The sequence below is a fragment of the Oncorhynchus keta genome, chromosome 17 (assembly GCF_023373465.1).
Source record: "Oncorhynchus keta strain PuntledgeMale-10-30-2019 chromosome 17, Oket_V2, whole genome shotgun sequence".
Lineage (NCBI taxonomy): Eukaryota > Metazoa > Chordata > Actinopteri > Salmoniformes > Salmonidae > Oncorhynchus > Oncorhynchus keta.
In genome coordinates this window covers 11,901,092-11,923,530 of record NC_068437.1, presented here as the reverse complement: position 1 = coordinate 11,923,530, position 22,439 = coordinate 11,901,092, and the positions used below count along the sequence as shown (strand labels likewise).

The window sequence follows — 22,439 nt, the reverse complement described above, 5'->3', positions numbered from 1 at the left end:
ACATTTTTGCCCAAACCCCGGTTGCCTCTGCTAGGAGGCTGACACTTGGCCAGAAGTGGATCTTCCAGCAAGACAACCCTAAGCACAAATCAAAATCTGCAAAAAATAAGTGCTAATTGACCACAAAATCTACAATTTGCAATGGCCATCACAGTCTCCGGACTTGAACCCCATTGAAATCCTGTGCATTGAATTGAAGAGGTAAGTCCATAAGTACACACAAGGGATATCAAAGATCTAGAAAGATGATGCATGGAGGAATGGCTAAGACAGGGAAGGGCAACTGGGCCCCCCTTTTGTAGGTCCGTGGATTCATCTAGAATAGTAGAATTCACAAGGTGCAATTTCAGAATTTGGTTGGCATCAGCAGTTTATCGCTTGTTTTTTCAATCACTGACTGTTACTCAATTAGCTCATGTCAGCTAACAATTGTAAGATTGGTAAATTAGTCTAGCCAGTAATCTAAATTTGTAGTAATCATGGATAAATTACTGAAATGATAATAATCTTCGTCACGGGTGGCAAAAATGTTGGACAAAAGTTTTAGAACACCTACTCATTCAAGGGTTTATCTTTATTTTGACTATTTTCTACATTGTAGAATAATAAGTGAAGACATCAAAACTATGAAATAACACATAGGGAATGATGTAGTAACCAAAAAAAGGGTGAAACAAATGCATTTGTTTATCAGTTGTGTTGTGACAAGGTAGGGGGGGTATACAGAAGATAGTCCTATTTGGTAAAAGACCAAGTCTATATTATGTCAAGAACAGCTCAAATAACAAAGAGAACGACAGTTTAAGACATGTGGGTTAGTCAATCCGGAAAATTTCAGGAACTTTGAACATTTCTTCAAGTGCAATCACAAAAAGCATCAAGCGCTATGATGAAACTGGCTCTCATGAGGACCGCCACAAGAAAGGAAGACCCAGAGTTACCTCTACTGCAGAGGATACGTTCATTAGTGTTACCAGCCTCAGAAATTGTAGCCCAAATAAATGCTTCATAGAGTTCAAGTGACAGACACATCTCAACATCAACTGTTCAGAGGAGACGACATGAATTAGGCATTCATGGTCAAATTTCTGCAAAGAAACCACAACTAAAGGATACCAATAATAAGAAGAGACTTCCTTTTGGCCAAGAAACAAGAGCAATGGACATTAGACTGGTGGAAATCTGTCTTTTGGTCTGATGAGTCCAAATTCTAGATGTTTGGTTCCAACCGCTGTGTCTTTGTTAGACACAGGGTAGGTGAACGGATGATCTCTGCATGTGTGGTTCCCACCGTGAAGCATGGAGGAGGAGGTGTGATGTTTTAGTCTCAGTGTGTTTAATTAAATAGTGTGTGATTTATAATGTGCAGTGTGTGTGCATACAACAAGTAGGAGATATCACTCCCTCTGAAACACATCACTCAATCTGCCTTAGCAGATCTGCAGTGATTTGCCATTCCATCTGGTTTGGGCTTAGTGGGACTATCATTTGTTTTTCAACAGGACAATGACACAACACACCTCCAGGCTGCGTAAGGGCTATTTGACCAAGAAGGAGAGTGATGGAGTGCTGCATCAGATGACCTGGCCTCCACAATCCCCCGACCTCAAACCAATTGAGATGGTTTGGGATGAGTTGGACCGCAGAGTAAAGGAAAAGCAGCCAACAAGTTCTCAGCATATGTGGGAACTCCTTCAAGACTGTTGGAAAAAGCATTCCAGGTGAAGCTGGTTGAGCGAATGCCAAGAGTGTGCAGAGCTGTCATCAAGGCAAAGGGAGGCTACTTTCAAGATTCACCACTTTTTTTGGTTACTACATGATTCCATATGTGTTATTTCATAGTTTTGATGTCTTCACTATTATTCTACAATGTAGAAAATAGTCAAATAAAGAAAAACCTTTGGATGAGTAGGTGTGTCCAAACATTTGACTTGTACTGTATATGTATGTATATACAGTATATATACACTACCGTTCAAAAGTTTGGGGTCACTTAGAAATAACCTTGTTTTTGAAAGATTTTTTTTAAATGTCTTCATTAAAATAACATCAAATTAATTGGAAATACAGTGTAGCTGGAAACAGCAGATTTGTTCATGAATATCTACATAGACGTACAGAGGCCCATTATCAGCAACCATCACTCCTGTGTTCCAATGGAACGGTGTGTTAGCTAATCCAAGTTTATCATTTTAAAAGGCTAATTGATCATTAGAAAAACCCTTTGCAATTATGTTAGCACAGCTGAAAACTGTTGTTCTGATTAAAGAAGCAATTAAAACTGGCCTTCTTTAGACTAGTTGAGTATCTGGAGCATCAGCATTTGTGGGTTCGATTACAGGCTCAGAATGGCCAGAAACAAAGCACTTTCTTCTGAAACTCGTCAGTCTATGCTTGTTCTGAGAAATGAAGGCTATTCCATGCGAGAAATTGCCAAGAAACTGAAGATCTGGTACAATGCTGTGTACTGCTCCCATCACAGAACAGCGCAAACTGGTTCTTACCAGAATAGAAAGAGAAGTGGGAGGCCCCGGTGAACAACTGAGCAAGAGGACAAGTCCCTTAGTGTCTAGTTTGAGAAACAGACGCCTCACAAGTCCTCAACTGCCAGCTTGATTAAATAGTACCCGCAAAACACCAGTCTCAACGTCAACAATGAAAAGGCTACTCCAGGATGCTGGCCTTCTAGGCAGAGTTGCAAAGAAAAAGCCATATCTCAGACTAGTCAATAAAAAGAAAAGATGGGCAAAAGAACACAGACACTGTACAGAGGAACTCTGCCTAGAAAGCCAGCATCCCGGAGTCGCCTCTTCACTGTTGACATTGAGACTGGTATTTTGCGGGTACTATTTAATGAAGCTGTCAGTTGAGGACTTGTGAGGCTTCTGTAAAGTCTGATCAGTTTGATGTTATTTTAATGGTCAAAAATTGTGCTTTTCTTTCAAAAACAAGGACATTTCTAGGTGACCCCAAACTTTCGAATGTTAGTGTGTGTGTGTGTGTGTGTGTGTGTGTGTGTGTGTGTGTGTGTGTGTGTGTGTGTGTGTGTGTGTGTGTGTGTGTGTGTGTGTGTGTGTGTGTGTGTGTGTGTGTGTGTATATATATACATACACACACACACACACATTGATTGTGTGGGTTGCTAAGGCAGATTGAGTGATGTGTTTCAGAGGGAGTGATATCTCCTACTTGTTGTATGCACACACACTGCACATTATAAATCACACACTATTTAATTAAACACACGGAGACACAGTGTATTTTGCTAAAACCCATTGAGCAGTAGTTGCTGTCTCTCTCTGCTCCAGCTCGCTAGGCCCCTGAGGTAGCCACATATTTGTCTGGTGAGTAAGGAATGTGGTTACATGCCTTCGACATTAGCTATGACAGAGCGCTGGCTCCACAAGAGAGGGAAGGAGGGAGCAAGGGAGGAGGAGGGAGGGACCATGTGAGGGAGGAGGGGAGGGAGAGGAGGAGGGGGTCGGCAAGTGAGCTCATTCACCCCCCCCCACCCCCTCCCCGGGCAAGCGAGAGCGAGAGGAAAGAGCGAACAACTACGTCATCCTCTATACAGAGGAAAGGAAGAGAGGGAGGAGGGAGGAGTGTGAGCGAATGAGAGACTGGGAGAGCGAAGCAGCACAACAATAGGGTACTGCTCTTCTGGCTGTGGGCTCACACACACACACACACACACGGAGAGAAGGCACGGAGAGACACACTGTAGGAACTGCAGGCAATACAGCACAGGACTGACAGAGAGAGATAGAGATACATGACCACCATTTGTTTTCTCCATAGTTATTTATTTAATTATTCCTCAAAATACTGCTGGACCTCTATGACTTTGTTAGATATTATAGGATACATCTCATTCTGGGTGGATTTTGATCTGAATGAGTTCTAGAACTGGCTTGTGGAACTTGTGGACAGTACATCTACAGATGTTTGGGAGTAGCTTGCTTTCTGTTAGCGGGTTCCGTCCATTCTCTTGAGTTCTGGGACTAAGGTTCTGCTCCTTGGACTTGGGGACCGTCTGAGTTGAGTCGACACCACCAGTGTGTAGAGTAGTGACGACTCGGGACTTTGTGGTGTCGAGTTTTGGACCTTTTTCGGGAAGTGATTTGTTTGTTCACCCGTTCTGCCGACTTATTCCTGGGGGACTCCCCCGGTCTGGACGTCCAGTCAGTGTACACCAGATCTGAGCACACCAGAACGCGTGTATGTTGAGCGTGTTGAGGGCGATGCCTCTGGACGTGGTCATAGCCCCGGCGGAGGACTGTTTCTGGCCTGTCCTGCAGGAGTCAGACAGGAGGCTGAAGATCAGAGTCCGCAGGACCAAAGAAGGGAGGGAGTTACGAGGTGTGTACTGACCCAGGCTGGGGGGTTTGTGGGGGGCTTTGTGGGGGGGTGGGGGGGGGGGGGGGACCCTCACATGGGGGTATTGGACAATGGGGGAGCTGGGGGCACAAGGGGTATGTTGCAGAGGTTGTGGTGTACAACTGTACAAGGTATAAGGGTAGGGGTTTAGGTGGGTAAAACAGTATTGAGGTTTGGGGCTATGGCTGACTTACTGGAGATCCAGGCATCCCTTGAAGTCTGGGATTCGCAGAGGCTTGAAGAAAGCGAATGAAATATAAGATGGACAAGCAGAGTAGAGGGATTTATCGGAGGGATAGAAAGCGATGAGAGAGAGCTCAGCTCTGCAGCGTGACATAGTGCTCACTCTCTCTGCCTGTGGTCATTGACATGTAAAACTATCACAAAGGCCCCTTTCTCTGAACATTCTGCCTCTCTCTCTCTTTCCTCTCTTTCTCTCTCTTCTGCATTGACAGTTTTATCGATTTGTGTGTGCACTGAAGCCAGGTGTTTTATATTACACATTTCACACAGCAGGAGTAGACAATGCCGAGGTGTCACTGTGTGTGTGTGTGTGTGTGTGTGTGTGTGTGTGTGTGTGTGTGTGTGTGTGTGTGTGTGTGTGTGTGTGTGTGTGTGTGTGTGTTGTGTGTTTGCGTGCGTGCGTGTGTAGTGTGTGTTGCACAGTGTGCACTGATATAATGTACAGTTTGTGTATTTCCAACATGAATTATGTGTGTGTGTGTGTAGCTATATATTAGATGTGCTGGAGAGTGTGTATGCTCTGCATGTGGTTCAGTGCAGTGAACTGGTTCAGTGCTGTGAGCTGGTTCAGTGCAGTGAGCTTGTTCAGTGTAGTGAGCTGGTTCAGTGCCGTGAGCTGGTTCAGTGCAGTGAGCTGGTTCAGTGCTGTGAGCTGGTTCAGTGCAGTGAGCTGGTTCAGTGCAGTGAGCTGGTTCAGTGCAGTGAACTGGTTCAGTGCTGTGAGCTGGTTCAGTGCAGTGAGCTGGTTCAGTGCTGTGAGCTGGTTCAGTGCTGTGAGCTGGTTCAGTGCCGCGAGCTGGTTCAGTGCCGCGAGTTGGTTCAGTGCAGTGAGCTGGTTCAGTGCAGTGAGCTGGTTCAGTGCAGTGAGCTTGTTCAGTGCAGTGAACTGGTTCAGTGCTGTGAGATGGTTCAGTGCAGTGAGCTGGTTCAGTGCAGTGAGCTGGTTCAGTGCAGTGAGCTGGTTCAGTGCCGCGAGCTGGTTCAGTGCCGCGAGCTGGTTCAGTGCCTTGAGCTGGTTCAGTGCCGTGAGCTGGTTCAGTGCCGTGAACTGGTTCAGTGCCGCGAGCTGGTTCAGTGCCGCGAGCTGGTTCAGTGCCGCGAGCTGGTTCAGTGCCGTGAGCTGGTTCAGTGCCGTGAGCTGGTTCAGTGCAGTGAGCTGGTTCAGTGCCGTGAGCTGGTTCAGTGCCGTGAGCTGGTTCAGTGCCGTGAGCTGGTTCAGTGCAGTGAGCTGGTTCAGTGCCGTGAGCTGGTTCAGTGCCGTGAGCTGGTTCAGTGCAGTGAGCTGGTTCAGTGCCGTGAGCTGGTTCAGTGCCGTGAGCTGGTTCAGTGCATTGAGCTGGTTCAGTGCCGTGAGCTGGTTCAGTGCCGTGAGCCCAGCACTCCACACCTGGTCCTGTTCACGCTGTGCAATGGCTTCAAGGCAGGAGCCGTCAAACTCGTTAGTCAAGATCGAGACAATTACACGTTTGTCATCTCCTGTTGAAAATGAGCGGAAGGTATCCGAGCGGATAGAGCGTCAGGCCAGTAAACCGAAAGGTTGCTTGTTGGAATCCCCGAGCCGACAAGGTGAAAAATCTGCCCGACGTGGCCTTGAGCAAGGCACTTAAACCTTATGCTCCAGGGTCGCCGTTGATAATGGCAGACTTTGGCCGTGACTCCACTCTCCGAGGGTGTCTCAGGGAGAGTGGGATATGCACAAAAAAAATGTCCAGTACCAATATATTACTACACACTTGTACATGTGTGAAAAAGGACAAATACAGGCACCCACCAAATTATTATTGTTATTCAATAGAGGTGTTGTTAGTGTCATAGTGGTTATTCTCAGATTGTGTTGTGCTCAGGAAGTAAGCTGCCTGGCTGCTACAAACCACCCCCACTACTTACACTCAAACACACATAGCCACATGCTAACGCTACCGTAAACATAACATAGGCACAAACGGATTGATACCGGTTGCCCTTCAATCTGCTACATTGCAATCTTGTTGTCCTTTGTGATACGCTGATCTAGTGGCTACGCTTGGCCCCCTGCTGCTTTAGCAGACTCTTTGTGGAGCAGAGTGGAGTGGGGCATGTGTGCAATGATGTCATAGTGGGTGGGGGGGCACACACATTGAAATGCTAATGTCCCCTACAGAGCAGAGGGGACAGCTGGAGGGGCACAGAGGATGGCGTCATGTCTCCCCCCATATGAATGATAGAAGAGAGGAGATGGAGGGAGGGCAGTCATTCAGACAAATCAATTCCCCCGGGGTGGAGAAGGGAGGGGGAGTGTACGTGCATGCGTGTGCATGGTGATGGGCGTCAATTACAAAATACAGCTACAAAACACCCTGAAGTATTTAACCAAAATGAACTGCTTTTGCAAAGTATTGTACCTAATTCAAATACATGTATGGAGGATTTTAAAATAGAAAAACCACTCTGGATCACTGGGTATTGTCATTGTCACGGGCCTCGTTTCGGGGCGGAGCTTGTCAGAGTAATACTGAGCACGTTTTGCGAATGTCATTTTTACATATATTTATATGTAATATATTTATTTTTACATATTATTATTATTATATTACATATACATGTATACTCCGTTTATTTAGCAGACGCTCTTATCAGACTTTTGATACTAATGTAGGGTGTGAAAGGGGGCCACGAAATATATTGTGTAGAAATATATGGTATATAAACGTTTTGGGGTATTTTGACAATACCAATTACAGCTTTCAAAAAATGCACTGGAGTGTAGTTCAACCCAGTGTAATACAACAGTCATTCAAATACCACAGCGTGTGTGTGTTCCCCTCCAGTAAGACATAATGCTGGGGGGTTGGTTTGAGCGCCAATCAATAGTACCAATATAGTGTGCCTCTCTCTCTCTCCCTCTCTCCCCCTCTCTCTCTCACTCTCTTCGTCTCTCCCTCTCTCTCTGTCTCTTTCTCTCTCTCCCCTCTCTCACTCTGTCTCTCTCTCTCTCTCTCTCTCTCTCTCTCTCTCCCTCTCCCTCTCTCTCTGTCTCTCTCTGTCTCTCTCTCTCTCTCCCTCTCCCTCTCTCTCTCTGTCTCTCTGTCTCTCTCTCTCTCCCCTCTCCCTCTCTCTCTCCCCCTCTCTCTCTCACTCTCTTCGTCTCTCCCTCTCTCTCTGTCTCTCTCTCTCTCTTTCTCTCTCTCCCCTCTCTCTCTCTCTCTCTCTCTGTCTCTCTCTCTGTCTCTCTCTCTGTCCCCTCTCTCTCTCTCCTCTCTCTCTCCCCTCTCTCTCTCTCCTCTCTCTCTCCCCTCTCTCTCTGTCTCTCTCTCTGTCTCTCTCTCTCTCTCTGTCTGTCTCTCTCTGTCTCTCTCTCTCTGTGTTCAGTCAATATCTCAGTGATTTCAGGCCATACAAACAGACCTTTTTATCATAACTGAGACTGTTTTGTAGTAATGGAGAATGTGATTTGTTTTTGGTGGAAAAGCGTGTGTGCTGCTTTCCAAATATGGCAACACACACGCCATGTGTTCTGTGGGGGGGGGGATCCTTTGTCCCCATGACCTTGCTACAAACACAAGCTTTCCATTTCTTTCTTCAACTCTTCAACATTGATAGATGTTATGTTACACTCATTGACACGTATTTCTCTATGAACTTCATTCATATGGGGTGGCGTGTCGATTTGTGTGCGTTACTCTACTTCTCCCTCAGAGTTCCCTGTGGAGGGATGGAGAAACAAAAGGGGGAAAGGGAGAGAGATACCAAACAAGGGAGGGCCGGGGCGCTCCGAGAGAGGAGAGAATAAAACACATGACATAATAGAGCGGGAGGAAGGAAGTCGACACTGGCTGGCGAAGCTGATGGCGAGCGACACAGTGCCCTCTTTTCCCCGTGCCCAGTGAGTTGGCTACCAGACTGAAAGGTGGCTACTCAACAGCCAGGGTCAGTTTAGCTATTCAGCTGATAATGGGGAAGGTGAGACCCTGGGGGAACAGGCAACTGGTCCTAGAGCAGTTGTCTTAGCCAGAAACTAAAGTGGAACAGGAGCCCCGACCAGAACAGGCTGTTGCCTGAGGTGAAGTGCATCCAAAATGGCACCCTATTCCCTACGCAGTGCACTACTTTGGGCCCCGGGCTAAAAGTAGTGCACTGCATAGGGAATACTGCGCACTACTTTGGGCCCCGGGCTAAAAGTAGTGCACTGCATAGGGAATACTGCGCGATTTGGGAAGCAGACCTGGTCTGTGACTGTGTTTCTCCGCGCTTACGGACAGTTGACTTTATGATGTCATCGCATCAGTCAGCTGGACCAGAGTGTGTCATGGTTGTTTTTCAATGGGTTTGGATTGGAATGGAGAGATGTGTCATCTGGTACTTTTTGGGAGGATGTGAGTGCATGTCTCTGGCACATCATCAGGTTCTCAAGAGTGTGTGTATGATGGCACTCTGTATATGTGTGTGTGGGCGCATGGTGAGTTTTCCCATAGTGACAGCACCCCAGGGACAATAGGCCCAGCGGTCGGGCCACATCGTCCCCGTGTGATTGCCGTAGCAACATTAAGTCTGAAGGTCAGGTGACCGGTGACAGTGAGTGAGTGTGTGTTATCAGTGCTGACTGAGAGCCAACGAACGCCGCACAGGCCCACGGTAAAACCTTTGGACAGCTCAGTGGTGTGTGTGTGTGTGTTTGATAGGCGTTGACATAACGCTGCTGAAACGTAATAGCCCTCAATAGACCCACGGCCACACAATCCTGTTGTGTTATCTCTGCTCTCTGTACCTCAGGAGGAGAGTAGGTCATTTTGCACGAAGGCAGCACTAGCTATTGAACACCCACTGTCCCATGCTGACTTGATCCTCTCAACAACCCTCTGACAAATGTCCTCTTAAATGAAAAAGGAAATGTTTCTTAACGTGACGTGGGGGTTTTCCTGTTTTTCAGGAACACACTCCTTCCTCGGTCAGAGGAGCTTAGAGAGAGTGAGAGAGCATGAGCACGACCAGGAAGATAGCCTTCAAAGAACAACCTGAAAGAGATCCTTCCTTCCCTCCTTCCTTCCACTGTTCTGTTCTATGCCGTGTGAATAAAGTGCATATGGATGGGGGTGGCTCGGAGTGAGGAATATTCCAGAAGTTATTATATCTGTGCAGGCGTAGACTACTGCTGAAAGGAAGTGTGCTAATTGAGGGAAGGGGGGACTCCCTTAGTCATAGTAAGAGCGTACTCTTTCTGTCCCTCTCTTTCTTCATTTGTTTTGCGGCCTTTCTCTCTCTGCCTGCCCGACTGCGTGTGGAGAGGTGATGTCATCTTTTTTGCCCGGGTTGCCATTAATAGCTGGAAACAGGCAGGCCCTCCTCCCAATCCTCTCTACTCTTAAAGAGACGGGCGCCAGATATAGCCCTATGTCTGCCTGCCTATCAGTGGGTCAGAATACACTCTGCTCACACTGACTCCGCTACGACCCATATTCAGCACAGCAGCACTTTGGTGTGTGTGTGTGTGTGTGTGTGGCAGTAGGCCAGATTGGGGCAGGCAGGGCTGAACCTAGATTAGGTTCTAATCCTTGGGCTGGGGCTCAGGGTTTCCTTGAAGCACTCCTCCGTCTCTCCCTCCTTCTCTTCGCTCCCTCCCACCTTTCCTTTGCTCGGCGAGGTCATTCACCCCCCTCCCCTCCCCCCTTAGCCCCGCCCAGAAGTTATACAACCGTGGTAATGCAGAGTAATGATGAGCGAGTGTGTGTTTGTTCATGTGTGTGTGAGTCAGACTTGGAAAGCGAGAGTGAGCAAGATTGTGTAAGATTGTCTTTGTGTGGTTTTGCGTGTGTATGCAGGCTTCTGTACAAATGACTGTGGTGTGTGTGTGTGTGAGTCTGTGTGTTTTGTGTACCGCGCGGTTGTGTGCACACTGGACGCGCATGTGTGTGCGTTTGTATGCTGTGTGCGTGCAAGTGTGCGTCTGTGTGCGCGTGTACTGCGCGGTCGTCGGAGGGGGGGGGGGTGTTACTGGGCCTCTGTGCTGGCCCTGCACCTGTGGCCTCTCTCATTCCCCAGCCCTGACGCAATTCTCTGCTACAGGACATGAGCTCATGCAGGAAACAGAGCTGCACACACACACACACAGTCTCTAACACACACTAATGCACACACAGGCCAAAAGTGGATCCGCCTGCTCTTAAAGGGCCAGCTACACACATTCCTCAGCGCCCAGCAGCCAAACTAACCCACAGTCAAAGATGCGACAGAGACATTTTTCCTACTGATCTGGGAGCTGAGGCACTATCTCGCATTCTAGCTCCAACTGTTGTCTACAATATGTCCACAGTTTCAAATGGTTAGGCGACGTTGTTGGAACACACGTTTGTAACATGAGGGGATTCAGTGCACTAAGAGATGCTGTGTATTGGGGCGTGAGTTCTGTATGTGCGGCTGAACCAAACGCATTGGCGCCCAAACGTTTTGCCAATTTTTGGGGAAAGTTGTATTGTAGAGTATAACTGATATTTTTTCTCCTGTCTCTCTCTCTCTCTGTCCCTCTGTCCCTCTCTCTCTCTCTCTCTCTGTCCCTCTCTCTCTCTTCTCCTGTAGGGGGCTTTGCTGCATTCTCCTCCTGTTTCCCCGGGCTGTGTGAGGGCAAGCCAGCTTTGCCTATGAGCATATCCCAGCCCTGCCTGCCTGTAGCTAACGTAGGCCCCACACGCATCCTACCACACCTCTACCTGGGGTCGCAGAAAGACGTCCTCAACCAGGTGAGCCCGTAGCAGAGAAGGGGGGAATATGGACATGTGTTTATTCATCACGGCCACAGTTGTCGCTGTGTCTGTAGTGCTATTTATAGTCATATTGTTTTACATGACCATTTCCATGATGTTATTTCACTAGTCCTGCATGTACCCGCAACCCCTGCAATTACACCCGCAACCCCAATACATGTGACTATTGAACACTCTGAGTCGGAGTAGAGGGACTGTGAGCAGAAATATGAAGTGTTACCTTTGCTGTCCATTTTTTGGTTTGTTATTGCCTTTCCTAACAGTCCCCCCGTCTGTGTCTCTCGTCGTGTCTGTCTGTAGGACCTGATGGTTCAGAATGGCATCACGTACGTGCTGAATGCCAGTAACACCTGTCCCAAGCCGGACTTCATCAGCGAGAGCCACTTCATGCGGATCCCTGTCAACGACAACTACTGCGAGAAGCTACTGCCCTGGCTGGAGAAAACCAATGAATTCATTGGTAAGTCAAGATTCTCTGTGTGTCTTTTGTATGTGCGGGAGAATATGCAACGGTAATATGCGCTAGTAGCCCGAGCGGTAGTGTATGTCACAGAACATAGTGAAACAGCCCTCATATTCAAAGTATCACAGTCACAATGTACAGCACCATACAATTCTCCTTGCTTTAACAAGTGGTACTTGAACACGTACAATAAACTGCATCAATAGCGACACTCCCGAAGCCATGTTAATCGCCATGGCAACGACCCCCAGTGCTGAACAGGAAGTGGCGGATCGTTTTCAATGGGCTTTCCATTCTCTCGGGACTCTCTGTTCTGACTAACTGTTCCTGGGTTTTGTGTACAGCTGTGTGTGTTCACACGTGTTTGTTCCCCCTCCCAACAGACAAAGCCAAGGTGTCAAACTGCAGAGTCATTGTGCACTGCCTGGCTGGAATCTCACGCTCGGCAACCATCGCCATCGCATACATCATGAAGACAATGGGCCTGTCATCGGATGACGCCTACAGGTACACTCTCCCCGTCTTTTAAAAAGGCGACTCAAGTGTTTGAGGAAACGCTAGACAGTCAACTCTACTCCCCAGTCGTGAGAAATGAAATTGTTATGGTTGCCAGAGGAACTGTACAAAAGTGTACAATAGGAACTAGCGGTGTTGTCTGGAGAACATAGACCTAGGATCATCTTTTCAGTTAGTTCACACCAGTTCATCTGGGGGTTAACCTGCTACTTAAAGGGATACTTCAGGATTTTGGCGATGAGCCCCTTTATCTACTTCCCCGGAGTCAAATTAACCAATGGATCCCATTTTTATTTCTCTGTGTGCAGTTTGAAGGAAATTGCGAACTAGCGCCAGCGCAATTAATAACTAGCATCAGCGCAATAACTGGAAGTCTATGGGTATCTGCTAGCTAATGCTAGTTAGCATTGGCTTGCTAAACGACCTCTAACTTCCTTCATGCTGGACACCGAGACAGAAAAATGGTATCCTCGAGTTCACCTGACTCTGGGGAAGGTGATAGAATCACAGAGTATCCCTGCATGCAACCCAACAATCAATATTAGGTTCACACAGGAAGTAGCTTCGAGGAACTTTACAAAATATTTGTTTTGCTTTACTTTGCAACTGGATCCCCAACTCTAACTGGAACTAACATTCCGCTCACTTGTTTCCCCCCTAACCAGGTTTGTGAAGGACCGGCGGCCTTCGATATCGCCCAACTTCAACTTCCTGGGCCAGCTGCTGGAGTTCGAGAAGGGGCTGCGGCTCCTCCAAGCGCTGTCGGATGACAAGACCTCTGAGGGCAAAGGTCAATCCCAGGGTTCAGAGGTCAACGGGGTCAGCTCAGGTTCAGAGGTCAACGGTCATCATGACTTTTCATTAGCAGAGCCCCCGACCCCTTCAGAACCCAAGCTCCCCTCGCCGACCTCCCTCCAGCAGGGCTTCAACGGCCTCCACCTGTCAGCCGAGCGCATCCTGGACACTAACCGGCTGAAGCGCTCTTTCTCCCTGGACATCAAGTCTGTGTACTCCCCTAGCAGCCCACACTGCCCACGCCTGGCAGCGCCCACACACTCCGAGGATGTGCCCAAGCTGTGTAAACTGGACAGCCCCCCTGTCAACGGCATCTGTCCCCAGTTCTCCCCCGCCCCGGACAGCCCTGGCTCAGCCGAGTCGCCCTTCCCCTCCCCGGGGTGCGGCGGTAGCATCGGGGGTCTCGGCGTCGGGGGTCCCAGTGAAGGGGGCGTTCGCTCTGGAGGTCCCTCATTGTCCAGGCCCAGGAGGAAAGCCAAGCACGGCTCTGGATCTGGTGGAGCTGGATCCACAAGCAACTCCCCGGTCCACTCCTACCTCCCACACCCCCAGTCCCTCAGCCTGGCTCTGGGACGCTCCCTGCCCGTCCACAAGAGCCCCAGCCTGGACGACAGCCTGAAGGGCTCCATGCTTCTCTCCCTGCCCACCATGGGATCTGGGACCATGTGGACCAAACACAGAGACACAGTCCAGGCGACCACCCCAGTCACCCCTACCACCGACACCCCCTGGTACTTTGGGACAGAAGAGGTAGGGGAAGGAGGGATGGAACTCGGAGGCGGCGGTGGAGGAGGGGTGGAAGTGCGATTCGGAAGCAGCTCAGCTTACGTGGCGTTCGGGTGTAGCGAAGGGGTGCGGCTACGGGAGAAAGTGCCGCGGGACAAAACGGCGTCGTCGTCAGCGTCGTCGTCATCCTCGACGACCGTTGCTAATGGGACGGGCTCCAACAGCAACGACAAGCAGTTCAAGCGGCGCAGCTGTCAGATGGAGTTTGAGGAGGGCATCTCCGAGACACATTCCCGGGAGGAGCTAGGGAAGATTGGGAAGCAGTCTAGCTTCTCCGGGAGCATGGAGATCATCGAGGTATCTTGACAAACCGGACTCCGGACCACAACCTGCTCGCCCAGGGAGGGGGGCAAATGGACCTGAGGGGGGAGGACATAGGGGGGAGATTTATAATCCCTACGCAGACCGTGTTAAAGACTCAAACTCTTGAGAAGACAAACAAATGGAAAGAGAGTTTCTGTGACTAGACATGAGGTTCAACTGTCAATTTACTACTACTGTACATCTGCAGTACTACCAAACTAAGCTCTAAAGAGAGAAACTCTGGGGAAGATGGAGGCTGTGGGGCCTGACACTGAACTATGAACTATTTCCTCTGTATGGTGTCAGCTAGACAAAAAGGGACCCTGGGGCAAGTCACAAAGGGCTCCCTATCCCCCATATAGTGCACTACTTTTGAACAAATGTCACCAAAAGTATAGCACTAGTTAGGTTATAGGGTGTCATTTGAGACGTATAGCCAAGCGGTTTCCTCCTAAAGCTTGACTTCAGCCCCAGTGAACCCCAGCATGGCTCAGTCTGCCCCACCATTCATTAAAAAGACTTTGAAAGCGCTACGTACCCCAGAAACACAGCACATCACACTGCAGTGAGATACCATTCAGTGTCTACTAAGTGACTATACCGGTGATACTGCATCAAAACAGTGAAGGATCCTCCATGTTGGCGTGTCAGCCCAGCATGGTCCACGAGGACTCATGGTGACCGATAAAGACTGACAGTGTATTTTCCCCACAATCCTCTTCTGCTCCCTTATTTCCAGTGTTAAACGGTGTGACGTGACTGAGGTTTGGGGCGGTGGGGAGGGGAGGGGTTAGGTCTAAGTTACGACCTCCCTGTAGTGGCGTTCTGTACACGCATGTCTCCCTCCACACACCCCACCCCCCTGTGTATACCCCCCACCCATGCCCCCCCTTCTCCCAGCCTCTACTGAGCATGCTCCAGAGTGGCTGGCCGACAGACAGACAAATACTATATGAATATATATAGCAATTTTAATGGACTTTTAATCAACATTTGTTTTTCTCATAGTTTTAATTTATTTTATCTGTTCATTCTGGTAATGAGAAATAATCATGTTTTGTGGACTTTTTCCTTTGTTAATCTCAGTTTTTGTTGAATGGTATTTATGAAACACATACACATGCAACAACACACACAAAACTACAAGCAATATGTGATGTTCATTATTTGGAGGGAGAGTGATTTATTTTGGGTTTCATCTGACATTAAAATGCACTTTTCTGTCACTCTCTTCAAAAACAAGTATCCCATCCACTTCCTAAGGGCACCAACACGCTCGAACCCCTGGTGATATAACCAGACGCGTGGTATGGTGAAGAACAGTCATCTGAGGGGTTTCTAGCTACTTCCCTATGAGCACAACACGTTTGAAAGACATTGAAAAGACGTACAAAAACATGTATTTTGGCTTGTAAAGACGCTGAAATACATATTTTCCACGTCTTGTGCTCACTGTGTCGACTCTTCAGTTGTGTGTATTTATGATGTTATTTTTTTGTGATCGTGGGCTCCTACAGTTATTAGGGTTATCTACTGGGAGACTGTTCGTGTGAGGAGACTGAAGAACCTTATTCAACCCAGTGCTCTTCTAAAGAGCAGCATTATTGTAGGAAGGACTGTTGATTTCTCGAGGGCTACGGACAACAACTACTGGTATATGCAAGTAGATCCACACATTTGACAATATTAGAGACATCCACCTAAGAGTGCTAGACTCATTCTGTTGGCTAGTTTCCACACACCCACACACACACACACACACACAGTGTTGGGATGTGAGAGGAGCCCAAAGCTGAAACAAACCCCCTCCACACACACGAAGATACACCGCCACCATTCGTTTGTTCTCAGGGGATCTTTCAGTGAGCCAAGCCCGGAGCAGGATACACAACTGCTGGCACATCAGCACAATGCATGTCCCCCTCACTCCCTCGCTCTCTCTCTATCGCGCTCACTCTTGTTTTCCAAAGGTATGATAAAAAAAACAAAATGGAAGGGATGAAACTCGAATGGAATTTGTTGTGATTCAGAGGTGAATGAATGAATGCTATTGCTCTCCTGGTGCGAGATTGTCTATTTATTTATGATGTACGTATATGTGTTTCTTTTCTTTTTCTTCGGTTATCTTTTCTCTATGGCGAACGTTGACCTTTGACCTATACCTTTGTGCTGCTGTAAGGTCAGACCTGGATTTCCTGTGTTCAGTTCTCTTCCTAGCCTTTCCTTCTACTCTCTCTATTTTTTAAAAGATGTTATAATTATTTTAAAACATGTTAAGAGAAGATGCAGGCTGTCCCGATTGCTATAATTGTTGGTATTGATGTATTATTATTATTATTATTATTATTATTATATAATTATTATTATGTTGTGTAAATAGCAACGTATCTAAGAACATTGATGAGTTTAGGTAAGTTTTGAAAAGAAAATCCTGATACCTTAGGCTGCTTGACGCAAAATACCTCAGGTTCCTTTGAAAGGCTTTTCCTTCCCCTGTACCTGTTTTGTGAAAATGAGACAAAAATGCAAACATTACAAAAATATGAACTGTTCTCTGACTCTCTTTTTGGGGGTTTTACGTGAGTCCTTCTTGGGGTGGTGGTGCACAGCTGTAGGACAAAACAAAGCCATGACCAGACTGTCTTTATCCCTAAGGGAAATGTGTCTTCAACGTCTTAGCTGCACAATCACCACAACACATGAAATACGCATACAGTACCAGTCAAACGTTGGGACACACCTACTCATTCAAGGGTTTTTCTTTATTTTGACTATGTTCTACATTGTAGAATAATAGTGAAGACATCAAAACTATGAAATAACACATATGGAATCATGTAGTTACCAAAAATAAAGTTGCTAAACAAATCAAAATACATCTTTCAAAGTAGCCACCGTTTTCCTTGACGACAGCTTTGCACACTCTTGGCATTCTCTCAACCAGCTTCAGAGGTAGTCACCTGGAACACATTTCAATTAACAGTTGTACCTGGTTAAAAGTTCATTTGTGGAATTTCTTTCCATCTTTAATAAGTTTGAGCCAGTCAGTTGTGTGGTGACAAGGTAGGGGTGGTATACAGAAGATAGCCCTATTTGAGAAAAGACCGAGTCCATATTATGGCAAGAACAGCTCAAATAACAAAGAGAAACGACAGTCCATCATTACTTTAAGACATGAAGGTCAGTCAATCCGGAAAATGTAAAGAAATTTGAAGACCGCTTCAGGAAAGGAAGACCCAGAGTTACCTCTGCTGCAGAGGATAAGTTCATTAGAGTTAACTGCACCTCTGATTGCAGCCCAAATAAATGCTTCACAGAGTTCAAGTGACAGACACATCTCAACATCAACTGTTCAGAGGAGACTGCGTGAATCAGGCCTTCATTACATTTACATTTAAGTCATTTAGCAGACGCTCTTATCCAGAGCGACTTACAAATTGGTGCATTCACCTTATGACATCCAGTGGAACAGCCACTTTACAATAGTGCATCTAAATCTTTTAAGGGGGGTGAGAAGGATTACTTTATCCTATCCTAGGTATTCCTTAAAGAGGTGGAGTTTCAGGTGTCTCCGGAAGGTGGTGATTGACTCCGCTGTCCTGGCGTCGTGAGGGAGTGTGTTCCACCATTGGGGAGCCAGAGCAGCGAACAGTTTTGACTGGGCTGAGCGGGAACTGTACTTCCTCAGTGGTAGGGAGGCGAGCAGGCCAGAGGTGGATGAACGCAGTGCCCTTGTTTGGGTGTAGGGCCTGATCAGAGCCTGGAGGTACTGACTTCATGGTTGAATTGCTACAAAGAAACCACAACTAAAAGACACCAATAATAAGAAGAGACTTGCTTGGGCCAAGAAACACGAGCAATGGACATTAGACTGGTGGAAATCTGTCCTTGGTTCTGATGAGTCCAAATTTGAGATTTTTGGTCCCAACCGACATGGCTTTGTGAGACACAGAGTAGTAACCAAAAAAAGTGTCAACGTAGCGACCCTTTGCCTTGGTGACTGCTTTTCACACTTGGCATTCTCTCAACCAGCCTCATGAGGTAGTCACCTGGAATGCATTTAAATTAACAGGGGTGCCTTGTCAGATAACGAGCAGTTGCCATACCAGGCGGTGATGTACTGAGCGGGAAAAGGTTTTGGCGTGCCCTCTTCACGACTGTCTCGGTGTGTTTGGACCATGATAGTTTGTTGGTGATGTGGACACCAAGGAACTTAAAACTCTCGACCCGCTTCACTACAGCCCTGTTGATGTTAATGAGGGCCTGTTCGGCCCTCCTTTTCCTATAGCAACTTTGTCTTGATCACGTTGAGGGAGAGGTTGTTGTCCTGGCACCACACTGCCAGTTCTCTGACCTCCTCCCTGTAGTCTCCTCGTTGTCGATGATCAGGCCTACCACTGTTGTGTCGTCAGCAAACTTAACGATGGTGTTGGAGTCGTGTTTGGCCACGCAGTCGTGGGTGAACAGGGAGTACAGATGGGGACTGAGTAGGTGTGTCCAAACTATTGACTGGTACTGTAGATATAGACCAAATAGATGCTGTCAATGGAGCCCATCTACATTACACATAGTGCCCATACATACATCACATTCTAACAATAGAATAAAACCTGGCAAGGTGTAGTGCTAGGGTTATAATCATAGTCAGGATGTGAAAGGGTTCAAGGTGAATTCCATGGCTCTGTCCCACAGGAAAGAGGAGAGACAGCCCGAGAGCCAGAGAGGGAGGGAGAGGATGTGGGAATAGAGAGTGGATCTACGGCCAAGTCACTGTGGAATTTATGTTCTCCTCTCACTCTCTCTCTGACATTGGTTCATTGTCAGTGTTATCCCTTCATTTCCTCTCTCTCTCTCTCTCACACACACACACACTATTATTATTTATCCTGCTAACAGCCACTGTTGTACCTCTGCTGACATGTACATATCTCACTACTTCAGTATCCCTGCACATTGAAATGATGGTACTTTTCTTATTTCTCTTATTTATTTTATATTATTTACCCTTACCTTGCTATTGCTGCATTGTTTGGAAAGGGCTTGCAAGTAAGCATTTCACTGTACTGTTTTATGTGCATGTGATCCGATTTTGATCACACACACACACACACACACACACGCACACGCACACGCACACGCACACACACGCACACACACACGCACGCACACACACACACACCTCTGGCCAAATGTGAAACTCCTCTGTTTCCTTGTTCCTCGTTATCTTCCAGCTTCCAGCGAAGGGAGGATGGTTGGATGGGTGCGGTGTTTTCCCCATGATGTGATGTGTTTGAATAGTGATTACCTTCACAGGATGAGAGAATAGGTGTGTGTATGTGTGCGTGCGTGCGAATGTTTTTTCTGTGTATGTGTCCGTCTGCATGCGTGTGTATATTTCAGTGTGCATGAGAGAGAGAGAGAGAGAGAGAGAGAGAGAGAGAAAAAAACATTTGCCCTCAGCAAGTTTGACATAAGGTACCATGTTATTACAAGCATCTCTGTATGAATTGAATGGTTGAATGAGACAATAGCCATTTTGGTTTCATGACGTCAGGAATTTCAGAACACTTTCCATTGAAACATCAACAAATGTTACTTTTTACCGACTTGATCGTAACATCTAATGTGTTGTGTGTATGCACTGAGGCACGCATTTAAAATGGCGCAGTTTGAAAATGTAATATCATTGCCGTTTCAGAGAAGTTCCGCCTAGGGCACAGTATGAATGTTTAGTCAGCTGAGAGCGAAACCCAAACCATGAACGAATTGGAGAAATGTATGTCTTCTCGGAGCACACATATTTCCAATTGGCCCCCAGCCTTTTCTGCTCAGCACAATAATGTCTCAATGAGCGTTAACTTCTTGGATATAGGGGGCGCTCTTTTAATTTATGGATAAAAAAACTTCCCATTTTAAACAAGATATTTTGTCAGGAAAAGATGCTTGACTATGCATATAATTGACAGCTTTGGAAAGAAAACACTCTGACGTTTCCAAAACTGCAAAGATATTGTCTGTGAGTGCCACAGAACTAATGCTACAGGCGAAACCAAGATGAAACTTCAAACAGGAAGTGAGCCAGATTTTTGAGGCGCTGTGTTCCAATGTCTCCTTATATGGCCAGGAACGAGCCTACACTTTCTGTCATTTCCCCAAGGTGTCTGCAGCATTTTGACGTATTTGTAGGCATATCATTGGAAGATTGACCATAAGAGACTACATTTACCAGGTGTCCGCCTGGTGTCCTCCGTCGAAATTGGTGCGTAATCTCCAGCTGCATGTATTTTCCCATGTGATTAAGAGGAGAAACCAAACTGCCACGAATGACTTATCATCGAATAGATATGTGAAAAACACCTTGAGGATTGATTCTAAACAACGTTTGCCATGTTTCTGTCGATATTATGGAGTTAATTTGGAAAAAAGTTCGGCGTTTTGATGACTGAATTTTCAGGGGGTTTTCTCAGCTAAACGTGATGAACAAAACAGAGCAATTTCTCCTAAACGAATAATCTTTTTGGAAAAACTGAACATTTGCTATCTAACTGAGAGTCTCATTGAAAACATCCAAAGTTCTTCAAAGGTAAATTATTTTATTTGAATGCTTTTCTTGTTTTTGTGAAAATGTTGCCTGCTGAATGCTAGGCTTAATGCTATGCTAGCTATCAATACTCTTACACAAATACTTGTTTTGCTATGGTTGAAAAACATATTTTGAAAATCTGAGATGACAGTGTTGTTAACAAAAGGCTAAGCTTGAGAGCCAATATATTTATTTAATTTCATTTGCGATTTTCATGAATAGTTAACGTTGCGTTATGGTAATGAGCTTGAGGCTATAATTACGATCCCGGATACGGGATTGCTCGTCGCAACAGGTTAAATTGCAACCAACAGAAAGAAGACTGGCAGGGGTGATGCATTATTAATCTCGGGTTAACAGAGAACTAAAGTCTAGCATAATTGGTCAGTTCCTCGATTAAGTTCTGGTCTATATCTGTTAAGAGAAGAGATACAACGACGATCGGAACTGGAAGGAAGAGCCCACTGTCTCTCTTTGCACGTTACGGCCTTGTGTCCCCTCCCCTTCCGAAATTCAGAAGACGCTAACACCTGCGAAATCGTGATTTGTGCAAAGCACCGGAAACTAATGCTGTTCTACGGTATCGTTTATGTGTACTTGGTCTGTCCACGACTACCATCATAGCCAGCTGCTGGTGTGCGTGTGTGTGTGTGTGTGTGTGTGTGTGTGTGTGTGTGTGTGTGTGTGTGTGTGTGTGTGTGTGTGTGTGTGTGTGCAAGCGCAGCCTGATCACTAGAAATAGACTTTGACTTCGGACGTTTGAAAAGGCCACGAGAACGTCGATATATGCAGGCAGGCAGGTAGAGGTGCAAAGTGAGTGTGGGATTTATTTGCACGGCGCTGGTGGGGCTACCAGGCTCAGATATGACTAAATAGAGCATCACCAAATAGGCACTTAAATACATTTGGCCATCCCTATTCTTGGCATGCAGGCCAGGTATATCTATGCACGCTAAAGCACGCATTCACACAACATTAAACATGATAGAGAAACCGGACACGTGCTCTCCAAACAAAGAAAACAAAGAAATTGACATTCAATTGGTAAATGCAATTAAGTTAAGTTGCCTCGAGGCAGATGAAAAATTGCCCTGGCCCTGAACACTGTCCACTAACCTTTTGGCGATACGTGGGCACTGGGGCCTTTGTTGTAGTAGGTAAGGGAGCATTCTCTTCCGAATGGTGCACAGTGGACACTGGGGTTGTCTCCAGACCCAACCAGCATTGATACAATTTCCGTGCCACACACAGGAACATTTTGCGGGTGCGGTCATTTTCTCTCCAATCACAGGGGAAAGAGTCAGTGCACACCGTCTCCTCTACAGGCTACGGAGAGAGCTCGGTCATAATCAATTCAGAGTCAGTCACACACCCTATCATAGAACAGACAATCCCCCCCCCCCATAGGAACAGCAGAGGAGCAGGAAGGAGACGGTTTGGCCTCCAACACTGCATCCTCACCAGAACCCGACTGGTAAACTGGACCCCGCCCTTATAAATCTAAATCAAATATAACAGGCGAAAGCGTATCACATTATTCACAGAGATTAAAAACGTTTTTTTTTCACGTTTTTAATGGTAACGCAATGGATTCATACCTAACCGCCCCGGTGGCTTTCCATAGCCCTCCGACACACAC

At 46.8% G+C, this 22,439-nt stretch overlaps 1 protein-coding gene across 5 annotated transcripts in view; it reads left to right on the top strand.

Annotated features, from left to right (window-relative positions):
* LOC118396450 (dual specificity protein phosphatase 8-like) overlaps window positions 1-16,769 on the top strand; it is a 64,335-nt gene extending 47,566 nt beyond the window's left edge. For 4 of the 5 annotated variants that reach the window (XM_035790676.2, XM_035790678.2, XM_052465490.1 and 1 more), the window contains exons 4-7: window positions 11,170-11,330; window positions 11,655-11,814; window positions 12,201-12,324; window positions 12,999-16,769. In XM_035790676.2, coding sequence (XP_035646569.1) covers window positions 11,170-11,330; window positions 11,655-11,814; window positions 12,201-12,324; window positions 12,999-14,220 — 1,667 coding nt within the window. In that variant the 3' untranslated portion in view covers window positions 14,221-16,769. Of the gene's footprint in view, window positions 1-3,635; window positions 4,360-11,169; window positions 11,331-11,654; window positions 11,815-12,200; window positions 12,325-12,998 lie in introns of those variants that run through there. The other variant, XM_035790679.2, reaches the window with a different exon arrangement.
* Window positions 16,770-22,439: the final 5,670 nt, after the last annotated feature.